The 23271-nt window shown below is 36.2% G+C and overlaps 1 protein-coding gene across 3 annotated transcripts in view; it reads right to left on the reverse strand.

Moving 5' to 3' along the window:
* Positions 1-22998, reverse strand: part of TINAG (tubulointerstitial nephritis antigen) — an 88140-nt gene extending 65142 nt beyond the window's left edge. For 2 of the 3 annotated variants that reach the window (XM_046640618.1, XM_046640617.1), the window contains exons 1-4: positions 22573-22998; positions 15662-15725; positions 14912-15001; positions 9662-9776 (exon numbers count right to left, since the gene is read on the reverse strand). In XM_046640618.1, the coding sequence (XP_046496574.1) occupies positions 9662-9776; positions 14912-15001; positions 15662-15725; positions 22573-22927 (624 nt within the window). In that variant the 5' untranslated portion in view covers positions 22928-22998. The remainder of the gene's footprint in view (positions 1-9661; positions 9777-14911; positions 15002-15661; positions 15726-22572) is intronic. The other variant, XM_046640619.1, reaches the window with a different exon arrangement.
* Positions 22999-23271: the final 273 nt, after the last annotated feature.

Here is a 23271-nt window from a genome sequence, read left to right on the forward strand (position 1 = left end):
TGAGCTATCATCTGTGCCAATCTTCCTCTTTTTGCTTGAGGAAGATTGTCATTGAGCTATCATCTGTGCCAATCTTCCTCTGTCTTACGTGGTATGCCGCCACAGAGTGTCTTGATGAGTGGTGCTGGGTCCGCACCTGGGATCCAAACCTGCGAACACCAACTCAACAACTACGCCACTGGGGCGGCCCCTTCAAAGTGTTTTCATACTCAATATTTTCTTTTAGTTTCTCAATAGCTCTATGTGACGTAATTAGGGCAAATATTATTCACTCTATTTTATGAATGAGGAAAGAAACTTCTGAAAGTTAAATGATGTGCTAAGGTCTCTCAGTTAAAGAAGAAATACCCCTGAAAGTATACCCAGGTTTTACAATTCTTAACACATGCTGCATTTCTCATTTCCCTTTATCAGAAATACTTTATCAGAAATACATGGATACTTTGCAACAGGAGTAAAATGTCTATAAAGGCTAAAATTTTACTTACTTATAAGTTTTATGATTGCGCATTGAACAAGTAAGGCTACTGATCCAATATCTTGCAAAAAAAATACTTCTGACAAGTATATAATAGCTTCAAAGAGTAAAGGAAAATTTAGAATTTACATGCCTGCTTGAAAAAGTATCCATCCAAAATGTTTATGGATTTAAATTTTAATGAGAGAGTTCAGCTTTGATTTATAGATTACTTGATAGGAAACTTATTAAATCCTGAGTTCTACTACTAAAAACATCGCTATTTAGATGATGGGAGAAAAGTGCTGAAAATGTCAAGCGGATCACCGGAGACTGCCTGCGTGGTAACTTGAAGAGCGGTAACACAGAAACCCAGGTGATTTTAGATTCCTAGGCCATTAGACTGGCCACACTGCAGAAACTTACTGTTGGAGCAGAATAAATTCACTGCTCTGAGCAGAGAGTTTCAAAGATATAGACTCACTCTCCAAAGGAGTCTTTCTAACTGGGACAGAAATACACATATCTTATACATTACTCATACATTCTAATTCTATTATTATTGGCTTATCAGTATACTTTTAAGAATTTATAATACTAAATTGCCTCACGTTTCCAGAAAAATAGGTGGAGTGTCAATTGCTATTTTAATTTATCACTTTATAATTCCAATTTAACAACATAGCTAGGTTATTTCCCTTCTGCTCTGTTTAAGCAATAAAGATATAACTATTATTCAGACACATTTCAGCAGGGTTGAGTTATTTAGAATTTGACTTCCACATTCCAAAGCCTACCAGTGTGCTTTGCGCATGGGAGGTATTCAATAAATATCAGATCTTAGTGAGGAGGTACATATCTATCTGGTAGATTGCATCTCTTAACAAAAATCAGTTTTTCCCTTGTACGCACGTTAAGTTGAATTATATACCAGCATGCATTTGATGCTTTTATGATTTATCGTTTAAAAATAAAAAATGTGAATGGCTAATCCCTTTCAACAAGGCAATAGAGAAACAACAAGCAAAATGACATTGTTGTTGAAAATATCTTTACCAACCCACTAAGCCAGATCAATTCACAAAGCTCATCTATTCAATCTCTCAAGATTTTTACCACTTATTCAACATTGCTTTTCCTAAAAATAAGTCCATGGGATTTGAGGCCGTTATATATTATCTTGTAATTTTATTTGCCTTATGGTGTTAGATAATCTGATCTAAGGAACAATGAACAAATTTGATATTCCAATATTCCATAATTATTTCATTCCTCTATAAAGTAAGAGTGTTTTTTAAAGAGCTTATAAATATAGGTAAGCACCACAGAATAACAGCTTTTAGGAAGTGGTAATAGAAATCTGGCTTCAATGAATGACACTTTTTTTTTTTTTTTTTGGTCAAAGGATGGCTTAATAAAGCAAGATAATCAAGAGGATCAGCTGAAAGTGACAGAAATTCCAAAATGACAGTGGCTTAAATAAGATAGAAATGTATTTTTTAAAAAGATTAATACTATTACATATGGGCATTTTTAATTTTTTAAATTGTAATGTTGAAAAATTTCAGTCATAATCTAATTATATTTCCAAATTAATATCAGTCAAATTTGAGGTTAAATTTGAACAGTCTCCCTGCTTCAATATTTCCACTTAGAAATTAGAGATTAAAGATATTGTGGAAAAATACAAGAATTAAATGCAATGGCGAACACTGGAGAATTTTTTTAAGTAATTCCTGCATTTAATTGAATCAAAATCTCTAAAAGAGTAATCGAAACGTAATCTCAGAGCAGCTTGAGAACAAACTAATCAAACTGAGGACATTCTGGACATTCTTACTACAAGTTCATATCTACACAATATCCACTATGTGAATAACTCCCTCTATCTCTAGTTGCACTTTCCCCCACTTAAAGTTAGATAATCAGAGTGACCTGAGAATCAGCAGAAGGCAACAGAGAATATCATTCTGTTTTGTCCTTCACGATGCAAGGTCAACAGCCATGAATACCAAGAAATTTCTTCTAAACTATTTGATGCTGGAGAAGAAAGGACTAATTTTCTGGTTGCTAATGGCAAAAGGAATTTTTCTTCTTCAACAATATTTGCCTTCATGCCTTAACTCTTAAAGAGCTATGCTTTGATATTTCTCTAGTTTCTATTTGTAAAGTGATTTTTTTAATGATGTACTTCTTGTAAATATCAATATTCAGTGATCACACTATGGCAGGTAGTGCTGGTTCTCTCATCCTTTCCCTTTTCCTAGGCTTTCCCTTTATTCATAGGAATGACAATTTTAGCTCAGCACATGCTAGGTCAGAAAAATGACATTTCCTAGCCACCCTGGGCTACCAGGTGTGGCGGCATTACTAACTTCTCCCTAGGGGATGTTAGCAGAAGTGTCATTAGGAGCTTTGGAGAACTTTCTTCAAGAGACATCTTGCATTTGACTTTTACTCTTTTTTATTGATCTTTTTTTTTCTTTTCCTGCTGGCAGGAATTTGGGTATTATAGGTGGACATGGAGCAGCCTTCTTGAACCCTTATATGACCTTGGATATAAGGGCTCTGGAAAATGGAACAAGAGGAAGCAGGAAGCCTAGGTACCCACTACCACACAGTGCGATTCTAGTGCAGGACCACCCTTCTCAAGATATGTGAGTGAAAGACGAATTTCTATACTATTTAAGCCACTATCAGTTTGGATTGTTGTCACTCTCAGATGAGCCTAACCATGACTAAAACGGCACGCATAACTGACATTAAAGCTGCTTGGGCAATACCATATTTCATTGAACCTGGGACAACATCAAATACAAGAAGCATCCCGACTGCAGAGGTTTAAAAAAGTGAAGAAAATGTACATCTGGAAATTGATGAACTACGATATTTCCTAAAATGAGTTTCTTAGAACACTAGTTCTGAGGAATTGTAATAGGAAATTACAAAAGAAGGAGTCGATTGATCAAACAGTTCTGAGAAACACTGGTTTTGAAAATCAGATTTTTATCCTCACTGTACTATTTTTTATAAACTCCCTAAGTATTGTGAAACTGTAAGAAATGGAAAAAATGTTCATGATTTTAAATGTTCATGACTCAATGCAAAGTGTTTTATTTTCTTTCATTTCATTTCACGGCATTTTTATGGCAAAGCAGATCTTAGGACTAGTGTTTCCTGGAACTACATGGACTAAACAGATCCAGGCTGGGGGAGGCCAGAAAGTAGGTGCCTGTTATAAAAACACGTCAAATCACCTCAGAAATCTACTTTTTACCAGCCCAAATATTTGTTCATAGAGAAGAAAAAAATGAATTTTCACATTTCTTTCTGAAGATTTGTCCTGCAGTGATCAATTCAGCACCACGGTGTTGTTCAAGCTATGTTCAATTACATCACAGCGTTATGCATCAGCCTGTGACTAGTATAGAAAAATAAAACTGAAAACTCAGAAACTGATTTGAGAAAGAAGACATTAATTCTGCCACATGTTCAGCTGAATAAGGAATGAGGCCGGGTATATGTTTTCTAAAGTTTACTGAAGAATTTGGGGTTCTACTCTGAGAAGGAGGGAAAGAAAGAAAAGAGAGAGACTTGAGGAAACATAAGCGAATGCTTTGATGCTCTTTGAATTTTAAAACTCTAATTCAGAGACATCAAGTACAACTGGCACCTTATCATGTCCCTGGCTTCCTACCTACACACATGAGAAGATTCTGAGATGAGCTGAGAGAAATATATACTTGAACAGACTCCGCCCTGACATCTGGCCACGCCCCTCACCTGCAGCATCATTGGAACCTACTATACTTTGGAAGCCCTACGCCATTTACCTTATGTTCATAATTATAGGAGCTAAACATCAATTTTATGGAAAAATAGTCATTTTTGTTTAGTATTATATAAAGAACGTAACTCTATAACTGTGTTTTTTACTTTCCTAGTCAGTGTTTTGGTTTTTAGAGAAACTTCTGTTTGTATAGGTGGTAAACATTGTTGGAATCAAGTAGAAGATGTTTGTTCAGACAAGGTTATTCCTAAACAAATCAAAAATTTTAACAACTTGTGAAGGGTAAAGACTAGACTTTGTAATATTCACTTTGAGTTTTTCCAAAGGTACTTCTCATCTTTCAGTATTTGCTGTCATTGAAATATATTTTGGAAAGGAAAAATCAAACTCCTCACATTACAACTAATGACTAGAGAAATTAATCCAACCAACCAGCTACTACATGTTATCTAGACTATGATAAACAATCCAGATCATTAAACAAATTTCATTTCTCACCTCAGTGATCGATGCCTTTAAAAGTTATTGTATAATACGTAAGATACTGTTTTGCTTTAACTTCCAACAAACCATAGAAAAAGACAGTATTTTTCCTTTGTTAGTAATGCCAACTAAAACACACTTAAAATCACTTAAATTGGGTGACCATGAAAAGATATTGAACTAGTAAACTATGATGTTGACAAAAAAAATTTTAGACCATTTTACATACAGCAATCTGATGTTATATAATATAGTCGAGCTATAGGGTTTAAATGTTATACCAGGCTTCTTAATGTTCTAACCATTTCCAAACAGCTCCACCTTAGATGTAATACTTACATGTCATAGCTCTGGTAACTTTTTTAACTCCCTGGGGCATCAACAACAAAACTATAAAAAAACAAATTTTAACTGAGCCAAGTATGAAAATGAACTCAATTTATCCATTTCAGTTTGAAAATAGTCTTTTTCATTCAAAATAGTTTCAATATTTATAACAGGATATAACACAGCGAAGATCCTTGAGTTATCTCCCAAATTCAAAAGCACTAGAATAGTATGTCTGGAAAGACGATCAGGTGCAGGGTTGTTGACTTGATTAGATTTGATTTGATATGATTTGATTTGATTTAGGAGCATAGCAGAAGAGCTTTCAGGTTCACCAGAAATATGTAAATTCCATCAACGCCAACAAATCCAGAGCTCCACCTTTCTTTATAAAGTAAAATGCTCCAAATGATGAAGCTTTGGATAATTTAGTCCTCACAGAATTGTCTTTTCTGAATCCTGCTATTTTCCCAATGTTAATCCAAGGGAGAAAGAACAACTTTATTTATAACATAATAACATTTCATTTCTTGAATGCTTTACTATAGTCTAAGTACTGTGCTAAGCTCTTCATTCAGCATTTTTTCATGGAACTCTTAACAACCCTCTGAGCTAGGTACCACTGTGATCATCATTCCATGGAGGAGGAAACTGAGGCAATTAGTGGAGGTGCCAGATGGAGACCGAAGCACACTGGCTGCAGAGCTCAGTCCATCATGGTATGTGGAAAGGTACCACAGGAGTGAACACACTGGCCCATGCATGCCTTTTAACAGATTTCGCCTACGCTCCTGCTGGCTCAAAAAGAGCTGAGTCAATGCCAGTTTTGCACACAATCATAGTCGTTCGTTGTCTCCATTGTCTTCTTTCTGAGACACTGAGAAAGTTCTATTTTATCTCTGAATACAGTTCCTCTCACTCCAGCATTCTTATTTCAATACTTTAACTTAAGTTAGCATTTCCTAAAGTGTATTCTTTGCTACCTAAGTCCTGTAGAATACTAATAGTGCTTATAAGTAATAGTAAAAGGTTCCTTGATCTCATGAATTTAGGAAACACTGGGTGAAAAAAGATTAATGGAAAAAGGGTTCTCAATGTCTGCAAAATACTAATAAATAGTGTGAATCTTCAGAAGGAAGATATAAAGCACCATTTCACAAATTATTTGACCACAGATGAAACATCTTTATTTCCAGAGCATCTTGCAAGATTGGCAGTTCATGATCAAATGCTGAGAAATATTGAAATAAGATTTAAAACATGTCATAACTTGTTTTGTACCATAGCAGACAAAAGGCTCAATGAGCAGAATTTAAAGTTCTTGTGGGGAGATATAGTCCTTCTGAAGGCCAGCTCCCAATCAGTGCCGTTGTGAGTCTGTCCATGCAACATACAAAGTTTCACCGGACTAGCAAAGAGTGGTTTATCATTCCAATCATTCTTACCATTTTTAATGCAGAACAATTTGGAATGGAGCTGTCCAGTCAAGACGTTACTTTGAACCATCTCAAGAGAACACCTTCAGGAAAGTGTTAAGTACCAACGCATCAGCCAGCATTTGTTGACCTCCTGACTCTAGACGTAATTCTAAAGTGAGTTGAAATGAGTCTTTGTACCCTGCAAAGAGTTGCATGGTCTAGGGAGGTTCCCTCTCAGCCCTCTTTCTTTCCCTTTTTGTTTTATTCCTCTCATCCACTTGGCTTGTACCCAGAGAGAACAGCAAGTTTATGTTTCCTTTTGTCTGCCCTCACTTAGAATTGCCATCCAGGTAGAACCCCCCCAAAATCTCCAAGTTATCTTTTTCCAACTCTCACTAACAACGTACTTCTATTCCTTATTATTATTAATCGCACTCTGCAGAAATTTATTTGAATTGAACCAATTCATACAGGTTAAACAGATTCTCCAAATTAACATGATCACAGAGCTCTTTGTACAACATCTATTGATATTCCTCTGACTCACGTTCAGCAGATACATTCCAGGAATAGTGACTTAGCTAAGAAATAAAGCCAGGAAACCAGCCAGGAAAGAGAAGAGTTTTCCCAGGAATCAGGGATGACTCAAGGTTCATCTTTCCCACCCAAGATAAAGAATTTCCTGAACCCTAACTCTCCCCCAGGTAATGTAGTCAAGGAAAGGGAGATGCTTTGGGATGGGAATGCAGTATGTTTTCTCAGCATGTCCAAAATCATACATCTGTTGACAACTGCCTACCCTAACAGTACATATCGACCATCCTGTGTTGAAAATGGTTTATTAAAAAAGTTGGGCAAAAAGTTATCCAAAATCATACACACAAAAAAATAATCTATTTTCACTGTACTCAGAGATTTGGTGTATTGGGGCATTTTCTATGTTGTCACCAGGCTAAGAGTTAACTTGGTTTTAGCTTTTCCTGTAGCTACCAGTTCAACTCAGTTCATACTGACCTCGGGTTCTTCCTGGAAGTCCTTGTTACATTTCTATTTTCTTATATCTGACCAGAAATTAGGACAACTCCAACACTCAGAAACATTTTTGAAAGGCCGTCAATACCTAAGCTACTGTGCACTAATAATAAGCTATTTCTTTGCCTTACATCATAAGTGGCTAATGGAACTCTTACAGATCACCTGAATTTTTCTTATTGCTTTCCTGGAATAACTTGGCAACTGTATTACATTAATTCATAGGACTAGGTAATTTAAATTCTCCAAAAGTACTAATCATTAACATTTTTCATTTAAATATCACCACAGTGACTTTTATGCAAACAAACCCCCAGCAGCCAACTAATGATTTAGTATTAAATTTCTTTTTCTAGGCTATGGTGAATGGCAACACGGGAAAGAAATATACCTCATTTTTTCTAGAATATAAAATATTCCAAGTTGTAAAAATTACAGCTGAAGAAGGAAATGTTAGAAATAATCTGGAGGATATGTATACAGACACCCAAATTAGTATTTGGCTGACTAGGATCCCTGATAAAAGCAATGGAAAAAGAAAGCCTTAGAAAGGGGGTGAATTAATTCTTAAACAATGCTGCTGCTTTTTTTTTCCCCAGATGAGAACAAAAACGGAAAAGAAAACATCCAGAAGAAAAATAAGTCTTTTCCAGTTGATCATAAAGTTAAGTTACTAAGAACGATGACACTGAGACACATCTCTAAAAATTTTATATCTTACTGATTGTAGGAAAGATCCTAAAATATATCTAAGCTAATCATTTCAGAAAATTAGTTCTGGTTAAAAGATTAAAAAGCTTTTGCTATTTTGAACCTGAATTGGCCAAAGCTAACTGATTCTACTGGAACTCCAGTGAGTGTTTTTGAGGCAGATCTCTTTAAGATGTCCTGGCTGTGCAATTTAAGGAATTCTGTGGTAGTTTTTCATCTCTCTCAATCTCGGTGTGACTTAACCTCTCTTAATCTCAATTTTCTTGTCTTTAAAATGTGGATAATTACAGTACTGACTACATCAGGCTGTTGTGGGAATTAGATGAGATAATGTATGAAAGTGCTTATAAGAGTACTTAACACACAACTACTCAATAAGTGACAGTTATTATTAGCTCTTCTGATACTGTTATAATTTAGCAGGCCCTACTGCTGGAATTTGAATTGGAATAATAACTCAAGAGAGTACATCTCTCAAAAGTGAAGCACATTAAACATTTAATGAGAAACCTGTGGATTTATAACTCATCCAAGAGCAAACAACAGCCCTGCTTGCTCAGAGATGCTGAGAGCTTCTGGGCGGCCAGGACCTGATGTCTTCATTGCAGAGTGAAGAGGCTGGATTCCAGCAGCCTGGGAGGCTCTCTCTGCTCGGGACATTGGTAACAGGCCTTGAATACAATCAACATCTCAACTGGAAGTGGCGTACCTGCGAGATGCCACATGTCAGGCGATAAAATTGCCACTCTTGGAGTTAGAGGTCTGTGGTAACTAGAGAGGTGGAAGCCTCTTTATGCAAGGTACCTATTTTCAGATGATAATATCTCTTAAAAATGAAAGGGAAAACCAGTACAATAGTACACACAAAGCATAAGAGCGTTAGGAAATGATGCAGTTTCGTGAAGGAGTTTGCCAGGTCATCGGGCAAATTTGAAGATATTCTTTTAATGGAAATTTTGAGGATTTTTGAGGACAAATCTTTACCAATCATAGCACATATATCTGCAGTTACTGGCATTTATTTTATCCACATGCAATAATGGATAGATAAGAAACATCAAAACAGAGTTCATGAAATTCACAAACTGTTTACTTAAAAAGAGAAAAATAAGGACAACTAATGACTTGCTTAAGCTTTGGGTCACTGAATAACCAATAATCAGAAACATGAATTTCTATGAAATCATTAGCAATGTAAATGAATGCACAATTGCTCTGGAAGGTAGGAGGCTATATCTAATGATATTAGTGAACTTTCTAAGTCCATATGAAACTTTTGAGGGATTTCACAACAATTTGGGGAAAGGTTTTCTCTTTACATAACAAAATTATAACTCTGAAAGCTCAACACTCACTAAGGTATTTAAAATTTCTTTAAATGCACATATAAACACACTAAACAAACACACATACACACATGAGTCAAACAGGGAGAACACTTACTGTTACTTCATTCATGCTCAGAAGCATAGGGCTAGGTGGCAAGGTGCCAAGACGATACTTGAAACCTTCTTCTAAAGTCATTCCCCAGAACTGGCTGTAGTTCTGAGCTGTCCATCTGCCTTACAAATGAAAGAGAAAAATCTGTACAGATTATGCAATACCAACTTTATAAATACATGTTCATTTATATTTCTGAAATTATACAAAAGCAAATCTCACAAAATTGGAAGTATTACTGCAAGCTAGATATTCTTTATATAAATGACTCGTTATTGATTACTCTAATAGTGAAGCCTATGAAACATTCTTCCTAAATTAGGTCTCTTTCAATTATTTTAATGACTCTTATGAGGAACCTAAGTCTGTATCGACACAGGCTAAATTTAAGAATATAGAATCTACACAAACTGTAAAGAGATTAAGTGGTAATAAGGCTAACATATGCAGTTTCTTTTAAATGTCATTAAATGCACTTTAAAAAGAAGCTTGAATGTACAGAAATGTACTTACAGTAAATAGGGTAATATGCTTTATTTGTAATTTAGGTTTGAAGAGAGGTTGACCATGTAGAAAGAGGTGTCCATGAAAAATTGAGGATAAAATAGTTATATTTTAAAATATTACATCAGTACTAATTAATTTTATTGAAATATTGAAATATTCTATCATATATTTAATTTGTAAGTGCTCAATAATCTTAGTTATTATTAACAATAATATAAATTCAATTGATGTGAATTTAGATAACAAAATAATGCATATTTTTCTAGAGATATATTTTGTGCCCTTACTTAGCAAAGAAGCTTTATTTTCAAAGTCTAATATTGAAATTTGAAGATGACGAAAACCCTTAAGAGATGATAGGAGATGACAAAATGAGAAAGAGGAAAGTAATTTAATCATTGCTTGTTTGAATTATCTACAACTTGAAGGAAGTATATTTTCAGTACTTAAATCGAAACTTTATCCTGTTGTGTTTATTACCAAAATTGTTTATAATGTGATAAGTTCCTATGAATGACTGAAGATACAACTCAATTTTCAATAATATGCCTAGCAAGTTAATGTTTTCTTTTATAAGAGGTGTTAGTTCACAAAACCTTAAGCAACTTTGAGCTATAATTCTGATGTGCAATCTCCATCTCCCAAGGAATTGCAATAAGCAAACCTCTGACTATATTAGATATTGCAGTATTATGCAAGAGACGAAAAGGACCAGACTTAGGCAAAATTATGACATAAGTCAAATATGTTTTTGGTATCCTACACTAGTAGTTGTCAAACATTAAATCAGAGACATTTAGTTAATCACCCAATTTAGTGAGCAGGGATCAGAGTTTTTAAAAATAAAATAGAGTATAGGAGAAATAATAGGAAATATTAGAGTTTATTGCACATAGTGAGGGTAGTACTGTTTATACATATCCATGTATCTGTATTTGTAGATAGATGATAGCGTGTATGTACGTGTTATGTGCATTTACCAGGTCACCAAGTAAAATGTAAGTTTTACTGTGAGTTATGCTCAAAAAAGTGTAAAAGGCATTACTCTCCTACATCATCCTCTTTGACCTGGACTCATGACAGTTTCCTTTTAATCCAATTTAGCATTTACTGAACATTCTTAATTTATCTATCATATTCTCTTGTTAATACCGGGAACATAGAAATAAGTAAATTTTTCTGCCCTCATGGGGCTCATACCATAAAAAGACTGCAAAGATAGAAATGACCTCAGTATGTGTCACTTATTAGCAGTAGGTCAAAATATGATCAGAGCAGAGGATTCCCACATAACTCTGCCTGAAGGAGTTGGTACAATGTTTTACAGAAGGTGATTTTAGTGCTCGTCTGGAAGGACGGCCGTGAGTTTGGCGGTCAAACGTCAAAGAGGAGAGCATTTACTCTAAAAAAGGCAAACCCGGAGCAAAGTCCACAGGTTTGAAATTGGGTAGCACACTTAGGGAATAGCAGATAAGTTAGATGCTTAAACTATGGGAGCAAGTAGGAGACAGAGGCTGGAAAGAGTGTAAAAGATGAGGCAGGAGAGAAGCATTTGGGTCAGATCATTATTTATGCTAACGAGCATAATTCTATTCTGTATACAATGGAGTGTCAGTGAGGATTTTTAAGAACGTGAGTGGCAGAATCAAAGGTTTGTTTTAGAGGGATAACTAGGAACGTATAAAGCATTGGTTGGCATTTGGTCAGGTTGGAAACAGAAAGAAAAGTCAGGTCATTTCAAACCAGACGATAAAAAAAATGCACTGGAATATAGCATAGGAACAGAGGAAACAAATAGCTGAAAGAAACTTGGAATGTGAGCATTATAAGAGCCCAATGACTGAAAGCAAAGAGGAAAGAAGAACCAAAGGCACTTCAAGTTTTCTGGCTTGGTTGTCAAGTAACCAAGGATAGTTCAAAGATGCTAATCTTTTCGGTTTGGAGTATGCTGATTTTGAGTGAAAAATCCAGGCCAACTTCCAACAGACTAGATTTTGAATTCATAAGAAAAATCAAGTTTAGAGACATGATAGATTAAAAATGGCCACAAATTATTTGTGGTTCTTTCCATCAAGAGGCGGAGTCTATCCCCACCCCCTTTGAATGGGGGCTGGTCTAGTGACTTGATTTGCCCAGTAGAAAGCAGTAGAATTGATATTTAGGCCTCAAGAGAGGCCCTTTGCAGCTTCCACTCCTATTAGAACACTGTCATTACGTGAAGAAGCTTAGGCTAGCCTCCTGAAGATGTGTGGTCCCACCAACAACTAGCACCAACCACCAGACATGGGAGTGAGGCCATCTTAGACAATTCAGCCCCAGCTGAGGCTCCCAATGTCTGTAGACACGTGGGTAACCCCAGAAGAGATCAGCAAGAGAGCCTCAGTTAAGTCCATCTCAAATCGCCCATGTGAACCAATGAGAAGCTTGCGGTTTTAAGCTGCTACATTCTGGCATGGTTTCTTGCACAGCATTGGGTAACGGAACCAGTTCTCTATCTCCTTTTGTTCTGCTAACTTGCTGATTATTACTTGGGCTACTGATTCGTCCCTTATATACCACCCTGTCATTAGAAATCCTTTTACAAAGTTACGACATGTTGACTCTTCAGCGAGATTGTAAATTTCTTTACAAGAGAAATTATTTATTTCATTTTTTTCTTTGTTTTTATTGAGTTATTGATAGGTTACAATCTTGTGAAATTTCAGTTGTACATTAATGTTTGTCAGTCATGTTGTAGGTGCACCACTTCACCCTTTGTGCCCACCCCCCACCCCACCTTTCCCCTGGTATCCACTAAACTGTTCTTAGTCCATAATTTTAAATTCCACAAGAGAAATTATTTATTTCTATCCTCAGCAGTGCCACAAGGGAAACACATGTTTTGTTAATGTTAACCGAGTGCATTAAAAAACAATTCAGGGAATAAATAAGCAATGAAGTAGGTTATACAGAATGAATAAAGACTTGGATCTGAAACACAACCAAATTGGAAGAAATAAATGTTTTAAAGCAAAGATTGTATATATTTGTATGCTATTTTAAAAAGCCCTTAATAAATATTGAATTATATAATTCTGTTTTCATGCAAGATAACAAGTTGAATATCAAGCACAGAAAATATCTGAAAATAAAATATCTGAATTTTTTTAAATTCCAGGACATTTCCCCCCTTAGCAAATAATTTTAGTTTTCTCCCTTAACTTCATAGCTTGTCTGTTTTACTTAACTTTTTCCTTTGGTCTCTGCATGTCTCCTTTTGTTTCAATTATACTCCACTTTTTATTCTTTCAAAGTCATCTGGTTTGCTACTAAAAGGGAAAGACCATGCCTCTTAAATAGTCCTGAAGTGCTCTCACAATAAACCAATGATGGAAAGGAAATTCTTCCTCCCCAGGAGGGCCACATCCTCACCAGCTCCTGGACACTGTCATGTACTTTCTTTCCACATGGCTTTAGCCTGAGGTTTCTCATGTGTTCTGGGACAGTGGAAGCGTAGGCTGCTTATTATGGCTTCTTGGAAGTGTGTACTTGATAGGCCCAGCATTTGAATCCTTTTAGGAACCTGATTTGGATAATTTCTCATGATGATACATACTCTGATGTCCTTTTAATGATTTAAATATCACTTAGCTACAGAAAATTAGAATTGATTTTCTCTAGAAATACTTAAAATGGCATCCTATTATCAGCTAAAATATTGGTTAAACACACACACACACAAAGAAGAATTGAGAATGGTTTAGAATATTAATGTCAACAAATGTGACTTTCTATATTTTGCATCTTCAAAGAAAATACTTTGAGTCCGTTGAAATTTAGTGTCCCCATTGTGCTGGGAAACATACGTCTTATGTGTAGAAGGGAAATGATATTTCTAATTTTTAAAAATACATTTCAGGATCACTTCACTTTTATAAGTGCTTGACAACAGATCTTCTTAGGTGAAATCTTTTCCAGAATGTGGAAAATGTTAGCAGGTATATATAGAGGTTTGATCAATGGCAGTGGAAAAATCCTGAGGCAGATACCAGCCAGCCTATCTCTCTTCCTTTTGGTTCAGTAAAGAAAGCCAGCGTTAGCACCTACATCTTAATTCCCTCTGTGTAAGTGGAGAAGCCACCTAACTTATTAATTTGTCGGAGAGCATCAAACAGTTATTTCCTATGTTTAAGGGTCCATCAGCGTTATTTTTAGTTTATTAGCAAAGTAATAGGCTCAACCTGTCTTCTGTCTCAACCATAAGTGAAATTGGCTAGACATCCGTCATGTCAGTGAAATTGTCTAGAGGGACTGGTTATTTGGGGGATCATCAAGATAAAATACTGCCCTCTTAAGGTCAGACTCTACCCAGGATAGCTGAACATGTGATAGGCTGGGTCAGGACAGCAGCAGAGGGAAAAATGGTTAACATGAGTAAATCAGTTTTGCCTACATCCTGATTTTGCCTGAATACTTACCCAAACTAAAGCTCCGTCTACTCTCCTCACTCACCCCATGACAGTGCGCCTCCTAGACTACTTAAGACCATGCTCTATATTTCTTCTTTGTGAATGCTCACTTTTAATTATTTAATGTTCACCTCTGTGCATTTCAATTTTACATGACTTTGTCCCTCCCTTTCCATTTCTCTCTCACTCTTTCTTTTGAAATAATGACCATTTTAGAAGCAAATGATAGGAAATATTGTTTGAAACCTGAGGAGTAACTGAGAGTGCCAAAAAGCCTAGAAAGCAAGATTTCTCTCACCCGTAGTCTCCCTTATTGACACGTTCAATTAATTCTGGTTGAATGAGGCACACGTGCTGGGAACATTTCCACTGCTGTCCTGAGCATGTGCTGCAAAGATAGAAAAATTATAAAAGTGGCCTGGCCTTTATGGAGCACATTTACAAGATTAGTAAGTTGCCGTGTGCAGAGTTGCACACTGTTAAGGCAAAAAACATTTTTGATTAATGTTAGCCGTATGATTATTGATTCTTAGCAAAAATAAATCATGACACATACATTAGTTACCACTTAAATGCTTTTATCTTCTACTCCAGGCAATTAATAAATGAAATGACCACACCTTCATTGAAGTTTGAAAACATCAGACTGTTTTGACAGTAGATTCAATATATCTGTGTTTGGAAACTCTCTGCAGGACAATCCTTTTAAGGCAGCCTGTTGTTATATGTAGTTACTATGTTCAAAGAAACATGATTTGCCTGTAGTATATCAGAATGTTTATAATTAAGAGGTATATTTCATGCATGCCTCCTATCTAATGAAGGCCACTGTCATGACATCAAACTCAAGCATTAAAAGATATATTCATGATTAGATTTTTCAATATTCATTAAAATTAAATATGCTTATAGGAAGCTACAGATATGTGATATGACTTACAATTGTATCTGTATTTAAATATATGCTTTGTTTCACAAATATTCCTTTTATTTGATGAAAACATAGACAGACAGTAGAATTCAGTTCTGTGTCACTTAAATTCATTACCAAGAGTTGCAGTTGTCTTTAATTACTGATCCCTCTTCATAATGCTGACCATCTCTGAAGCAACCTGTCAACATAACATGTAAATAAATGAGAATTATAAATTGAGTAATAAAGTACATTAACGCAACAATTAGTCTAAGATTGTGTTTAGTTTTTCAAATATGCAAAAACATTTGGTACCAATCTAATGGAAATCCATATCTGGGTTGTGTCAGGGTTTATATTTCGAATCTTCTGGGCTTATTCCATAAGCTTTTATCTTTAAACTGCATATTATGTTCCAACAGAGAGGATTTGTAAAGCACGAAAACTAGATACTAAGGAACTAATCACTAACTACTTTCAAAAAGTAATTAATGTGTTTAAATAGGTAAGCAATAAAACAGTATTTGAATAAACTTATGGCATTTCTCATTTTAAAAAATCTAATCAAGTGTCATAAGTGAATATGATTAATTGCATATGACTAGAGTGAGGAGCTCAAGGTTTTGGACCAAAACATGAAGCTACTTTATTGAATTTACCTAACAAAGATAAATTCTATTTTTTTCTGTAAGATTTGGATCAGGGGAAAAGTTCATGAAACCAATAAGATTGCAGCCATTTATGTTCTAAATTCAAATGTTTCTCAATTATTAACTGAAACTAATTGTTAACTAGTTTATGAGATTCTATAAACTACTCAAAGAGATCAATGGTGAATTATCATCATAAGAAAATCATCAGTAAGATGTTGTGAAAATAACACCCTGGTTACAAATTAAATCCCTTTCGAAAATATAATTAACACAAATTTAAAATTCATGCTGCATTAGCAAAAGTAGCAAAGTTGAATACCTTGTCATGTGAAAACTTTTTGGACAGAAACGTGTAATTGATAGATCATATCAATGGCCTCTAATCAAACAAAATGAATTCTAACTTTTTATTCATACAAACATAGGGGAAAATCTACATGTTTAGAAAGCATTCCAAGGGACCCAGTTTAACTACTAGCCACAATGTCACAAGAGCCACTTATGAAATTAACTATCCTCTGATTTTTCAAAAAATTGTTTCATGGAAAACATTTCACAACTGCCCCCCCTTCAGCATGTACTGTGTCTTCACAGTTCAATGTTTTGCTTAATGAATCTAAAAACTCTGTGTATTTACATCTATTCACTTCTTTCCCATGGATTTTTGACCTTCCACAGTCCTGGGAAGAGAGAAGGAAACCACCTCTTTCCTGGACCTCAGGCTTCTTGATGTAGCAAAGTCAGCAGAGGGCAAAGATATAATTTTAAATCAAGTTCAGAATTTTAATTACTACCCAAGATTAGGCAATTTTAATAAGTGAATTTATACCACATTTGTAACTTAAAGAGACCCTTGAACTTTTTATTACCTAGGAGCAACAGAAAATTCATGCGACAATTCAAGTTTTCATTCAGGGAAGTACTTCCCTGCCTGGTTTTCAAGGGGAGTGGGGGGCAAAATCAAAGCTGATTTTTAATCATACCCCATGAATCTTGTTTGTCCACCATACCAGTTAAGTAGATAAAGGAAACAGAAATCACAAAGGTCCTAAAAAAAAAGACTGTCTCCTCTCTGACCTGTACTCCAGCTAGTAATTTTGAAGTCAAGAGAATGCCATTACCAGGCCTACTCCAAATCATTAGTACTGACTCTGGTGTTAGTGAAAGTTCCATCTCTTGGTCATTGTTTCTTAATATCAAGTCAGAACTGACTATGAGAAACTATGTTTGCTGTAATCTCACTTGAGAGCTGGCCTCTTGAACAAAAACCATAGTTAAACTGGGCCTGGTCAAAGTGCGACAAAGTGGAGCATCAGCTTCTACACAGTACAGAGACACAGTCCACTCCTTTCCTATGCTCCTTCCCAACTCCAATATGTCCCTCATTCCATACACAGCATTTAGAGAGAGATCTTTCAAAATCTACATTGTGTCACTCCCTTCTTAAAATCCTCAAGTTATTCCCCATCAAATTTAGAATAAAACCAAACTTCTTATGGTGACCTATAAGCCTTTACCCAAAATGCCCCTGCCCTGTTCTCTATCCTCATCACTCCTGGTGTGCTGGCTTGGGGTGGGGTTCCCAGAGGAATGAAGGATCAACATGATAGTAGTGAGGATGGAGAGAAGAAGACGGGCATAATTTGGAGGTAAAGCGAATGGGACCTGTTCATGGATTGAGTTTGGGGAATGAGGAAAAAGAGAAACCAAGGAGATCTCACTAGGATTTTGGCTTGAGCAATAGAGGGGCTGTAGAGCTATTACTGAAATACGGGGCAGGCTTGTAGTAAGAAATCAAGAGTTCTGCTTTGCATATTTTAGATTTAGATTAAATCTAGGTTCGACATCCTAATGAAGGATGTCAAGTAGAGTAGTTTACGGAAGTCCAGAGTTAAGTCAAGGCTGGAGCATGAATTTGAGAGACAGCAATATAAATGTTTTTTAAAGCCTTGAGACTAAATAAGGGTCTATCTGGGAGAGTGTATATAGCTAAGAGAAAACAGTTCAGGACTGAGCTTAAAGCACTCCAGCCAACAGACATTCAGAAGAGGAAACTGGGAATGAGAGGCATGTGAGGAAGCAGGGGATTCAGGAGAGGGTGGAGCCATGGAAAGCAAAAGAAGAAAGTATTTCAAGCAAATGGAAGTTATCAACCATGTAGAGTATGCTGAGAGGTCAAGAAAAGGAGAACAGACATCTGAAAATTGTATCTGGTGATGTGGATGTGAATAACCCCGCCAAGAGAGGTTTCAGTGAAGTAGTGGGGGAGGATGACCTGTAGGAATGGGTTGAGGACAAGAAAGCAAGGGAGGACTTTTCAAAGTTAGGAGCTACAAAAACACATTTTGTAAATGGATGTTGACCCAGGAAGAAGGAAAAAGTGGTGCCTTAGGAGAAGGTGGGGGACAGAAGGGGAGAAAGGGAGAGGTAGAAAAGAGAGAGAGGGAATTGTGAAAGTGAAGATCTTGAAAAGATAAGAGGATGGTATTCAGAGCTCAAAAGAAGGAATCAGTGGCCTGCCCCAGGGCCTAGTGGTTAAGTTTGGCACACTCCACTTTGGTGGCCCGGGTTCTGTTGTGGGGCATGGACCTACACCATTCTTTGGCGGCCATGCTGTGGTGGTGACCCACATACAAAGTAAAGGAAGACTGGTACAGATGTTAGCTCAGGGCAAATTTTCCTAAGTGGAAAAAGAAGAAAGGAACAGAGGGATTGACTCAATGTAAGCAGTAACCCAGAGGGAGGCAGGTTGAAAACTATGATGGTGGAGAGGTGGAGAATTCCTGGTGGTTTTATTTTCTTCATGAAATATGTATGAAGCACCTCAGAGTGTTAGTCAAACTGGTATACATATAGCATCTTAAAAATAATTTATAACGACTGCTGAAATTAAGGGAGTTTTCAACTTTAATAGCCATTAATACAAAATCAGGCAAGTCAGATATTTGGAGAGTGAAGTAGTTGGTTTATTGATTTGAGAAAAGATGATATGATGGCTGTCATTTATTTTTATCCTAATGTGTTATAATATCTGTGCTGGTCTAAACTTCACGTCAGGGAAGACAGTTACTTGCTGTAATCAGGAACCCACGTCCCAGGGGGTCAGGAGCATTCCTTCTGAAAGGCCAGAATGCAGGGCAGCTGCTGTAAGCACTTCCATTATCCACTTTTTGGTGAACACTCGCGTATTAGTATAATGAACATGAGAAATGGGCTTTCCTCGGTAAAATCGGTGGCTTCTTAATCAGCATAATGGATATAAGTAATCAGCTCTTATTGCTTCATTGAATAGTATTCAATTATGTAGAGTAGTTAAAATATTTTAAAGTCGCATCCCACTCTTGTACCCCATGGTTTATATGTATCTCTTAAGGTTAAAAGTCTTTTCTCTTAGACCTGTTGCCCTATGATTGATCTCTAAAGGGTCCTGTGTCCAGCCACGGGATAGGAAGGTTTCTCATCCCCAACACTCACTGTAAGAGTCTGACATCTTTAATATGATCACAAGTGCCTCCAATCAATTTTTCATGCAAGGTGGATGTGGGAACACCTAAAAGGACAGAAACTTGAGACTTCATGAAACTTACAGACGTTGTATGAATTGGCTTATGTCTCTTTACCGATATATATATTTTTGTAACTATCAGTATGTATGGCAGAATTTGGACTGTGATTTATCTTGATTATAATATGGTTAAGGGTGTTATAAAGGAGTAAATCACCCTTATCCAATTCAAAGGTGTCGGTGGCTTACACACATTTTTTACCCATGTGAACATGAGTTGTGTGTAATCCAATTAGCGTGGGGCTGTTCACAACAAATGGTATAGTAGACACTTTCATTAAGACGTGCTACACCAAAAGATTCTGTCTGGAAAATCCACTCCGGTTCTGCTTCAAATTCTATCACTTGATTTCCTGTACCTGACATTCGAAATCCTCCAATTACTGGAAGTTACCACCAGAGATAGGGAAAAAAAACACAGAAGGAAGGTATTTATCATATGTCTTACTTCTAGTTTATACAAAAGGGACATACTTATTTTTTTTAATCCTGAAGACAATGTACAAAGTTTTAAGTCACTGGTTTAAAAACAGCTCTTGAGACAGTTGCAGTATAAAGAACTAGACAATATCTAACTGGATAACTGAAAAATGATATTTCATAGATCAGTGAATGAACAACTTAGTCTCAGAGGAAAAAAAAGTTAGTGTAAATAATATACCATTATCTTTTAATGTTAGTTAATGTTGCACAATTTTTCAATATCGTGTAGAACTATTTTCTTACAAATAGCTGTTTTCATAAGCAAGAGAAAACAAAAGAAAAATTACCTTCATGAGAGAAATTATTGTCTAATGTGAACTTTTGCTACCAAAGAAAATGAATAATTGCTTTCTTCCATAATGACTGGAATAAAAACTATGTCTGGAACATAAGTTGTACCTAAAACATGACCCTAAGCTGATGTCTTAGTAAAACTCTAGCTCTCAGGCAAAAATGGACAGTGAAAAGGTAGCAATTACTTTTCTAAATGGGCTATATGTCTCAAATAAGAACAGCTCAAACACTTTTTGGCACATCAAAAATACTGCAGCTTACGCATAATAATGAGACAACATCCATGAAGTCAATGCTATTCCTACTTAGGATCTTTTGAGGAGTTCTCACAACAGAAAAAAATCTCAAATCCTTAATATGGCCTATAAATTCTGGCATAATCTGACCTCTACTCACCTCTCAAACCTCATCTCCTGTCATCCTCAACCCTTCACTAATCACTGGTCTCCAGAAATGGTGGCCTCCTTCCAGCTCCTGGACCTCGCCAAGCTCCTCCCTCTCAGATGTGCAACACCTTCGTCTCAGCTCTTTCAGGTCAGTTCGCTTCTCATTCCTTCTCCAGTCTCAGCTTAAAGGTCTTCCCTCGCTGACCCCTCAGCCAGGCTAAGGATATGTATTGTCTTACATATTAACGTTATATTCTGACATACTTTCTCACAGCACTCTGTTACTTTCAGAGAATTTCTCACCATTTGCAATTGTCCAGCGAATTTGTTAAATATCTTATATTCGCCCCAACCTGACTGTCACTTCAATGACAATACTGTAAGATCTTGTCTTTTTTCTTCCCCTTTGTTGCCTCAGCACTAAACACAATATATGGCCCAGTAGAGATATTCAATGAATAATTATTGATGGATGACTAGATCTTCCATTCCTGGGAGAGTGTCTGCCACTCTTTAACATGAAATAAATGTTCACAGAGCTATTTATTGGTAAAGGCAAAGGCCTGGGATAAATAACAATTCTGTGGAAATTTTAACATAATAGATATGTGTTTTAAAAAGCAGTTCCTCAATTTTCAAACAAAATGACATTATTGAGAATGAAAGCAACAACATCTGGGCTTTGAAATGAGATCAGGATTTTGAAATAAGATACCAAATCCTAGTTTATCCTAAATTGTCTTCTAACTATAATTTCTAGTCACCATCATCTATGAGTGTCACAGAGCTCCATCAAACCTGTGTTTCTGCTGAGATTTGACATGATGGAAGACAGAGAAATAGAGCCTCATATTTATGGTTTATTGCAAGTCTTGGATATATCACTTACTCAGCATCGTAGCTATTCTCCCATAATTAGACCAATATAGCAAATGCCACTATTCTCTTTATAAATCATTTTTATTTTTTTACTCAATCTTAGATTTTTACAGTTACTCTATTTGAAGCCCTCCTTTGTTTTTAATAGTTTAAAAAATCTCAGATTGGCAAAACAAAAAGAAATAAAAATATGCATGAAGATTCCATTTGATGTTACTTAGGTAGAGAGAGTGGCTGACTTTATTTTGCTCTTGTAGTGCTTTCAATGGCTTTGCTGTGCCACAGGCTCTCATGCCAGGAGGTCCATTCATCCCATGAAATAATAAGTAACATGTTACATGACTCTGCAGATGATCAGGTTTGTGACTTTGATGAGGTCTTCTAAGAGACTACACTCAAAAGAAACTTGAGAGTCCTCTTGTCAATACATTTTATAAAGAAAGAAGCAAAGAGTTTTAAGTAATTCTTATACAAGTTGAGTGAGTATTCAAAATAGGATCTAGACTAGCATTCATGGCGTCACATCAGAACCTTCCTGCAGGTGCTAGAGGATATAGCTGCCGTGCATCTAAACCAAAGCACTTTAACAATCCAAAGAAATTTATTCTGGTGATTGTAATACTCATCTTTTATTTCACTGGAAGGAAGGAAAGAAAGAAAGAAGGAAGGAAAGAAGGAGGGAAGGAAGGAAGGAGGGAGGGAGGGAGGGAAGGAGGGAAGGAGAAAAAGAGGAAGTGTCAGCTCTTGTTATGATGTAGGATAATATACACACGTTCCCAAGCCTACCTTCTGCATACCACAGCGTTGTATGAGGAGGCCATTCCTTCTCTTCACGGCAAAATGACTTGTAATCAGGACAGCAATCAGAATTTTCCCTTTCACAGAACTTATCACAGTAACACAGCGCGTTCGCCTCATAGAACTGAACGACACAGCCGTCATCTCTGTCTTCACAACAACCAAAAATTCTACAGTATTTCCCTTTGAAAATGGCTCTTTTGAATCGAGTACCTTCCAAAACAGTGTGATTCCTAGTGAAATGGGCTCCTGGGTCCACTTCTCTCTGAGATAAATACTGTTTCTCCATCCAAATTTCTGTGGTTAGATAAGAGAAGATTAAGATCTTATATCCGGTCCACATTCTTTAGACGCCAGGTATGGCTCCCACTTTCTGTTATATCCAATATGCTTGGCCTTGGGGCTTTCCTCGGAGCCTGAATTCTAATCATCAAGATAACAGCCTGAATCCTGAAACTGATCCTTTTCTTGAACCAAGTACACTTCTCATAGTTAAACGTTAATCAAGAATTTCAATGTTTGCCCAAGATAATACAGTGTTAGAAATAGACTCCTGTCATTCCTCCAAGGTTAAAAATTTATAATATTTTACATCATGTAAAAATATTCATTGCCATAAAAATAAATACCTCAAATCTTATGCATGGATGGTACATTGAATATTGCTTGCCCCCCAAAAAACTAGAT

The sequence above is a fragment of the Equus quagga genome, chromosome 15, assembly GCF_021613505.1.
Source record: "Equus quagga isolate Etosha38 chromosome 15, UCLA_HA_Equagga_1.0, whole genome shotgun sequence".
In the NCBI taxonomy this organism is placed as follows: domain Eukaryota; kingdom Metazoa; phylum Chordata; class Mammalia; order Perissodactyla; family Equidae; genus Equus; species Equus quagga.